Source organism: Hydra vulgaris, chromosome 06, assembly GCF_038396675.1.
Source record: "Hydra vulgaris chromosome 06, alternate assembly HydraT2T_AEP".
Lineage (NCBI taxonomy): Eukaryota > Metazoa > Cnidaria > Hydrozoa > Anthoathecata > Hydridae > Hydra > Hydra vulgaris.
In genome coordinates this window covers 6,022,716-6,032,024 of record NC_088925.1, presented here as the reverse complement: position 1 = coordinate 6,032,024, position 9,309 = coordinate 6,022,716, and the positions used below count along the sequence as shown (strand labels likewise).

Here is a 9,309-nt window from a genome sequence, read left to right as displayed (position 1 = left end):
GCTGGGAATGAAATTAGGATTTGTCCGATAACTTCCGCATCACCCGTTAGTTCATGCAGACCATAGATTCTAGGACTTAGAAAACTAACATCTTATGCGCATGTAATAAAACCAGTATAAACTACCATTTATTGACGATCTTTCTTTACATTCTGAGATTATTTTACTTAAAATTTTGTGGCACTACAACAGACCCTATGCCGAATCCTTTGTGGCAAACTGAATTGATTTGATGTAAGGTAGATACTGGTACCGCAAACATATTTGATAGAATATGTTTGCGTTACCAGTAATACATAGAGATGAAGTTGTGCGTACAACAGACAACGAATGTTTTTTTTGGAAGTAGGGTAGCTCAAGTAACATATCTCAGTTGCATCAAAAACTTTATTGGCAGTTTAGAAACTGCACATGTATTGAGGCGTGTTATTGTTTTTATATTGCTTAATAGTTTCGGTCAACAAAACTCTGCGTGGAAAGTAGAGCCAATGCTAGGTTAAAGGGGGCTAAGGAGCTATATTCACGTGCCTCGCAATTTTGGAGGTTATGGTTTAAAAAAAAAGTTTTTTAAAAAGAAACTCTAAAAATTAATCTTTGATAAATGACATAGAAAGGGACCTCTTGCTTTAAAATAGTCCTGGGGCACAAAAACTCTTAATCCGAACCTTAAACATTTTAAAAACCACTGAGTAGAAGAGCTGAGCAGAAGAGCTATGTTTTTTTTTAAACCAAGCATTTTGAAACGACTAGTAGCATAACTAGGACGTAAAAGTAAGATTAGATATTGTATAAGTTAGAAAAGAACGAGTAGAAAAAGGAGAAATACTAATTCTACGGTAATTACCTGGGCAATTAAGATATTTTTTATGTATCAAGTGGAACAATTGTTAAAGTTGATAGATCTTTTGGTACCTTCTCAGTTGTTAGAATACTGATACAAAATTTAGAAGGCCACAAAAGGAAACTTTTATTATGAGAGTTTTTGAGGTGTTCAGCACTTACATCATAGATATCTGGAGGCTTATTAAAATTTGGTAGTGAAATACTATTTTTATATAAGCTGATGTAATAGTTTAAGAATTCGTTAGGTGGAATTTGAAAAGGATTATTTTTGTTATTTGTCATAAGCGTATTGATTAAAGTTGGAAAATGTTGTCTGATTTCCTTAACGATATCTTTCATGTTTTGCAATTTATTAATTGTAAATAACCAGGTGCTTGCTTTGGTTTTGATTTTACGAATTCTAAAACTTTTTTTTCTTAGATTTTCAATATTCATCGTTTTTTCATGGATCTTTTTGTTATAGACTACTTTAATCGCTTTACAAAAATCTTTACTTGCTAGAATTTATCTTTTGTATGGAATACACGGAGTATTCTTTTGTTTTATTATATTTTAATCTTTTTTAGTTGTTTATAGATTTTCTTTTGTTTATAGTTAAATGAAAGATTTTCTGGGCATTTTTTAGATTCCCTTGTCTACCACAATTTTTACAGATACTATTAAGTATTTACAGATTTTGCTTAACCATGAGAGAGATCTCGTCTCGTTCTCGTTTCTCGTGAGAAATGGGACTTCTCGTGAGAAACGATAAATAGAAAATTCTCGCGAGAAGTAGAACGAGACTTAAATATTATATTATTTTCCAAATTAAAAATTATTATATTTTACAAAATGCCTAATAATTTGTTTTTTTAATTAATTAATATTTTGACTCCGTGATTTTAATTAGATTTTTAATTACATTTTTTAATTAGATTTTTTTTAAAAATCTAATTAAAAAATTGTAATTAAATTTTAAATATTTTTAATTAGATTTTAAATAGAAAAACTTTTTGTATAAAATGGTGCACTTTCGACTTAATTTCATTAGTTTACCAGTGGAATTCAACTTGACACATATTGAAAAGAAATATTCTTGCCTCATTTCAACGATTAAAAATGTCACCAAGAAAAAACAAAATCTGGAGTTATTTTCAAAAAACAAGTGACGGTGCTAAATGCAAGGCGTGAAAAAAGTCTTTGAAAACAAAAGACGGAAACACAAGCGGACTTCATCGTCACCTCGAAAAAAAACACAGCCAAGGTGAACTGGATTGCATGGCTTCTGTCCTACATCTAAAGAGTGCAATTATTAGCTTATGTGCAAATGAAGATATTTTTTCTTCAAAGACAATCAGTGCATCACAGTGGAAATCAATCGAGGGAGCAGTAGAAATTTTGGCACCACTTAAAGCTACAGAAACGTGGTCGGCTGAGTCTATTCCAACAATTAACACTGTCACCGATTCTCTTTATTTAATCCATGACAAAATTGATCAATTTATTGAGACGGATGGAAAAAATGACTACGGTGTCTTGTATGCAAAAAACTTGAAAAGCTGCATTGAGAAAAGATTACCTCTTTGTCACACTGGAAACTTATTGAGTGCTGCAGCAAACTACTTAAATCCTGCTTTGAAGGGACTTCACTTGAAGCTCTTCAAAAAATTTCAAACAACAAAAGAATGGTTAGCCTCACAGGTTAAGGATAATGTTGAGTGCCAACCTGTTGCCAGAGTCCTTTCAGCAGATTTGTCCCCTAATTCAAAACTGAAGCTCAAGTTAAACGTCAGACTTGAAACACAAGAGCCAACATCTGAACTGAATCCTATTTTGAGCGAAATGTGCCAGTATGAATATCTCCCTGATGCCAAAAAAAACTTTCCGATTCTTGATTGGTGTAAATTGCTTTCAAATACATTGCCAGAACTCTCTTCATTAGCTAGACAAATTTTAGCTATTCCAGCAAGTTCAACTAAATCAGAGAGAGTTTTTAGCTCAGGTGGAAATGTCGTCCGATCATCCAGACGCAACTTGCAACCAGAAAAAGTAGAACAAATCATCTTAATCAGAGAAAACATTGTCTGGTTGAAAAAGTTTGGCCAAAAAATTCTGAATTAATATTTAAAAAAGTTGTTTACATTTGACAAATGTCATTTTGTCATATTGACATGTCTATTTGTCAAAACCATGTTTACATTTTTTTTTTACTTGGATTCTAATAAATTTGTTTTCAAAAATTGTTAAATTTTTTGTCTCGTCTCGTTCTCGGTCTCACGAGAAGTACTAACTTCTCGTCTCGGTCTCGTCTTGGTTTGAAAAAACCTAGTCTCACTTATGGTTAATTTTGCGTTGTTCAAAGCATCACTTAACAGCTTATAGAGCTAACAAAGCCAGTTTGATTTGATTTTACTTTATTGTTGTTTTTTTGTTTTGTCTAAAATTAAAAGGAGTAACAAAAATAAACTTTTTTAGACGGACAAACTGTGATTTCCTATTCAGATTTATTTAAAGTTGGAATTCTCATATGTATTTATATGTTGAAATAAAATAAGATAATGTTATTTGTTGACACAAGTAAGTGTTTGTGTGTGTGTCTATACACACACACACACACACACACACACACACACACACACACACACACACACACACACACACACACACACACTTACTTGTGTCAACAAATAACATAATCTTATTTTGTTTTAACATAAAAATGCTTAACTAGAATTCCAACTTTAAATAAAACTGATATATAAAAGTATATATATTACACTTTAATAGTATTTCTGTTAAAATTTTTGGGGAATTTATTAGAGGGAGGGAAATATTTGTTGAAACATTTTTGCGGAGGGTTGAACTAAGTTATATTTCTATTTCTATTTTGCTTCATTGCAATTTTTGTTTAAAACTTTAGCTCAAAATTTTTAAAGCTGCTTTTTTTTAAATATTTTCATGCACACGTTTAGAAGAGATATTTTTATTAGAAGAATTTTGATTTAGTCTATTGTTAATTGAAATTTGTATTAAGATTTGAGGGGAATGATTTAAATTTATATTAATATACGATAATTCATCATTAGGTTTTTTATAAGGCTTATAAGAATTTTACGAGAAGTTAAATGTGTCATCAAGAAAATTCACATTGTGATAATATTCACAGTATTGTGATCCAGAGAAAAGTTTAATAAAAAGTTCTTGATCTACTTTTTGTTACACTCTTCTTGTCGTTTATAAAATTTCAGATGCTTTACGGTATTATAAGGTATTTATAATACCGTATTATTATAATAAGGTATATTATAATAAGGTTTATTTTTCTCCTAAACGCTTATCATTGATAGCTCAGTTGTTTAGTGCGCTGACTTCAATGTCGTTTTGGGGGATTAAAGACCTCCCCTAATAAATTTTGAATATTTTTCAATCTTGCTGTACTTATAGCAATATTTATAGCAAAATTTTTGTTATAGTATATATCTATAACAATTATAATTGCTATAATTATTGCTTATAGCAATATCTATAGCAAAAAAATAATTATATAGCAAAAAAAATTTCTAATTGTTAAAATAAAATTCAAACGTTTTCTCATTTTTATAGATTTATTATATATAATTGTTCCATATACTGCCTGCAAACTTAAAGTAACGGGTGATTACTAAAAATCTGGACAAAATTGCTTACATCATATTTCTATATGCAACTAATACTTATTTTTTCAAACAATTTTTAAAATGTTGCAAATTTATTCTTTTTTTGAAATATATATTAACTTTTATATAAGCATTTTAAATTTAGTATTAAAAATGACGTCAAACGAAGAGCTCCAGAGAAAACGTGTGTACCAGTTTTATCAAGAAAATTCAAATAAACCTAAATCATTCACTGTTTCTCATTTTGAAGCAGAAAACTTATCAAGATCGACTATATATGGAATTATTAAACGTGTAGAAGAAGATAAACCATTTGAAAGGCAAACTGGTAGTGGTAGAAAGCCGAAAATAATGACTAAGCGCGCCATCAGTCAACTTACCAAGCTTTTTGACCATAAATGTGGCATAATTTTAAAATATATTTTTATATAGTATTTTATATAACAGGGGTGTTTCTCAGTCACTCTGCTGGATTCTGAAATGCATTTTATGTCTTACTTGAGTCGTCCGTTATGATAATATGTAGTTTGGTAATTAGTTTAGTATTAAACAGTAAATGTTTATTAACAAGTTAAAGGTTATATACCAATCCATTCTTTCACCAGCAATGCGGTTAAAAAGCATCCTTAAATCTCACCATGTGAAAACAAATCCTAAAAATAGAGCACTTAGACCTGAAATTAAAAAAAGAAAAAAAAAAAGATTTTTATGTAACTTTTTAACAATTACATGTAAATTTTATATATTAAAAAAAATCTAAAAAAGAAAATGTAAATAATTTAAAAGAGATATTTATTTTAAACTTTATATTAAATATAAGTTATATATTTTAGACAACATTTTTGTTTTAATAGTTTTATATAAATAAAAAAAGTTGAAAAAAGAAAATAATTTAAAAGAGCATATTTATTCAGAACTTTATATAAAGAAATAAACTATTATATATTTCAGAAAGTTTTATTTTTATACTTATACTTCCATTTAAATCGTCATTTCTTATGAGTATTTTTTGTGTTTTTTTTCAACGTAGAAAAAAAAAATTGTATTTTATTAAAATACAATTTTTTGTTATTAATAAGAGGATTTAAAGTTAGGAAATAAGTTAGGATTGAGGATATAAAAATTAAATGTAAATCTGCTACAAATTATGAAAGAAAGTTAATTATTGTAATTTATAAAAAATTATAATAATTCAAAATTAAAAAATTTGGACATAATAACAAAATGTATTCAAAATAGTTTATTAGCCATTTTATATCGCTAATAATTAACACAATTTAAAGAACTTACCACCAAAAAATTTGTACTATATAGTCAAATCCAGACATAAAAAAAATTGATTTTATTCCCAAAAAGTTAAATACTATAGCCTCGGTACAAATTTTTTAAAATTTGTGTCAACGAATCAACATTCAATCAGCATGTCAATTGATTTTGTATCTATTGACACAACAAAATGTATATACACTAAACCATATTAACGCTTAAAATACCGAAGCATTAAACATTAAATAATAAATTTAACATAATTAAGAAACGATAAAAGTAATGATAGCAAAAAATATTTTATTATACTAGGGCAAATGTCCTAATATAAGAAATTATATTTTGTTATTATTACTTTTATTGTTTCTTAATTATGTTAAATACATATATATATATATATATATATATATATATATATATATATATATATATATATATATATATATATATATATATATATATTATCAGATGTTGATATTAATTGAGTAACCCATTGTTCACATAATAAAAACATTAAATATTAAACATTAAATTTGACATAAATAAGAAACAATAAAAGTAATAATAACAAAACACAATTTCTTATATTAGGACATATGCCCTAATACAGAGGTCGGCAAACTGTGGGCCTTTGCTACATAATTTGTGGGTCCCAAGCCACCTAACTGCATAAAATTCAAAGTAGTGTAGTTGTGGGCCTTTTAGCTGTTTTCCAGGCTGTAAAAATTATAAAGCCTCCTTATAAAATACTCCCTAACACCAGATCTTGTCATTTTAGACATAGTAAAAAAATAATTTTAATGCACTCTAACACTATAGCACTTTAAGACTTCAAATAAGATCCTTATACTTAAAAGTTAAATCATGCTAAAAAATTACTCTACAAAAATAAAAACATTCGAAAAGCACGTCAAAAATAATTAGAACATTCGAATTTGTTGATGAAGTAACTCAAACAACAATTTAATTAATTTAACGCTGTAAAAACTATTTCATATCAAATATACCAGTGGTAAAAGTTATCGTCTTTAGAATGTTTTTCGTACTTTTCTTGAATAAAAATACTACATTGTTTAGATTTTTTACCAAATAAGTATTATAAAAGAAATAGTCGGCAAATCTTTAATGTTTTAAATAACCGGTTTTTTAAGACGCAATATTTGGAAATTGGATAACCAAAAATTACTCGAGTATAACCAGTTATCGAGGAACCGGTTATCGAGTTTGGATGCTTTACTCAGAAGTTGCAACTCTGATAAATACACACATTAACTTGCAAAGATAAGCCAGGTAAACATGAAGCGAAGCGTAAATATGCACGTCAGTGGAATAAAAAATGGGAGCTGATTTATTTCTTCATTGAGGGACCAACTAACAATGCTCTATATTTAATATGTAATGAGACTGTTAGTGAACTGAAAGGAACCAAGCTTGAACGTCATTTCGTATCAAAACATGAATTGTACAATACTAAATATGCTCTTGATTCAACAACCAGAAAAATAAAATACGACTCATTGAAAAGCTGTTTAGAAAAACAGAAAAATTTGTTTCATCAAATGTCTAGCAGTGTTGATTGTGAAACTCGTGCCTCTAATATGGTGTCATGGTTATTAGCAAAAAACCTGAAACTATTTACTGATGGTGAAATAATCAAAGAATGCATGATTGAAGCATCAAAATTTATTTTCCCAAATGATAAAAAATTCATGACAAATTTCAAAGTATGCACTTGTCCGCGCGTACAGTTACTCGAAAAATTGAGAAAATGGTTGTTAATGTTTATGAACAATTGTCAAACAATCTGTCAGAAGCTGAATTTGTGAGTATCGCTCTCGATGAGTCTACTGACCTTGTCGGTAAAGCACAACTCTGTGTTTATGCCCGTTTTATCACTACGAATTGTTGTTTATTTGAAGAACTGCTTGAAATTGAACCACTGGAAACAACTACAACTGGAAAAGATATTTATGACAAATTGTTCAAAATATTAAAAAATAGGAAAGTGCCTCTTCAAAAAATATCTTTAGTTGTCACAGATGGCGCTCCTGCTATGATTGGAAGAATTCGAGGAGTTGTTACTTTGCTGAGAAATAGTGGTGAGTTTCCTAACAAATTTATGTCATATCACTGTGTGAAGCACTGTGCGCTAAAGTTGCGACAATTGATGATGTAATGACAGCTGTAGTAAAAACAATCAATCGTATACGTTCCAATGCACTCAAACGGCGTCAATTTTGTGCGCTAATGAAACAAAATGAAGATGAACATGGTGATCTTCTTCTTCATTCAGAGGTATATAGACAAAAAACAAATAATTTACCATTACAATCAAAAATAAATGTTTGTCTATTTTTTGCAGGTTAGGTGGCTATCAAGAGGAAATATTCTTAACAGATTTTGGGAGTGTTTGCCAAGTGTACTGCAGTTCATGGTAACTCAAAAATTTTCATTCATTACAATGTCTATTGAAGAGTTTAAGTGTAAACTGGCTTTCCTTTGCGATATCACAGCACAATTCAATGTTCTGAATAAGAGATTACAAGGCCGCCGTGTGCTGGTTTGTGATTTGATCAACCACATCACTGTGACGAAGACAAAACTTAATTTGTACAAAACTCAATTTGCATCTGGTAGTTGTACTCATTTTCCTACTTTATATGAATGTCAACCATCAAGGGAAATGTTATCGTCATTTTCATTAATAGTGACTGCTCTGTATGATCAATTTGAAAACAGATTTAATGAATTTGAAGACTTAAAAAAGCATATGGTTTTTTTGTGTTATCCATTTGACTTTGATATGAATGATATTATTATTCTAAAGGACTTTGAAGAAGCTGATATTTTAAAAGCAGAAGATGAACTAATTAACTTTCAATGTGACGACGAGTTGAGAAGAAAGGCTCCAAAAAAAGATGAAGATGGCACTTTTGGTGAAAATTTAATTATTTTCTGGCATGCTGTCATGAAGGAACGTTTTCCAGTTCTTTAAAAACATGCAAATAGACTTATCTGTATATATGGCACTAGTTACCAATGCGAACAAACATTCTCAGCCATGAAAATAATAAAAAATGTTTACAAAACAAGACTGACTGACACTCATTTGAATGACCTTGTGCTAGCTGCAACAACAAAGTACTCACCAAATTTTTAATTGTGTTCTATGTGTTTTTTTTCTTAAGTATGTATTTTGTATTGATACAATTATTAGTTCTATAATCTAATTCTATACTATATTCTGTTATATAGGTAATATAACCTATTTTATATATAATTTATTTATTGCTGTGGGCCGCAACTAAAACAAGAATTTTGCAAGTGGGCCCCTTTGGAAATATGGTGCCGACCACTGCCCTAATATAACAAAATATCTTTTGCTATTATCACTTTTATCGTTTCTTAATTATGTTAAATTTATTATTTAATGTTTAATGCTTCAGGATTTTTTTGATATAAAAGTATGCCTAAACTGTTGAGACTATGAACATAGTCTCAACAGTAATTTCTATCAAAGATAGAAATTACTGTTGAGTAATTCTGTCAAAGAAAATCTATCAAA

General features: G+C 28.9%; 1 protein-coding gene across 1 annotated transcript; it reads left to right on the top strand.

Annotated features, from left to right (window-relative positions):
• The first annotated feature begins 7,512 nt into the window (after window positions 1-7,512).
• LOC136081148 (general transcription factor II-I repeat domain-containing protein 2A-like) lies at window positions 7,513-8,739 on the top strand. The gene is made up of 3 exons (XM_065798442.1): window positions 7,513-7,843; window positions 7,885-8,039; window positions 8,107-8,739. The coding sequence occupies exons 1-3, from the start codon at window positions 7,513-7,515 to the stop codon at window positions 8,737-8,739; spliced, it is 1,119 nt and encodes a 372-aa protein (XP_065654514.1).
• The last annotated feature ends 570 nt before the right edge of the window (window positions 8,740-9,309 follow it).

Coding starts and splice junctions, on each gene's coding strand:
- LOC136081148 (XM_065798442.1), top strand. CDS start 7,513: ATGGTTGTTAATGTTTATGAACAATTGTCAAACAATCTGTCAGAAGCT. Junction 7,844..7,884: donor TACTTTGCTGAGAAATAGTG/GTGAGTTTCCTA, acceptor CACTGTGTGAAG/CACTGTGCGCTAAAGTTGCG. Junction 8,040..8,106: donor ATCTTCTTCTTCATTCAGAG/GTATATAGACAA, acceptor TATTTTTTGCAG/GTTAGGTGGCTATCAAGAGG.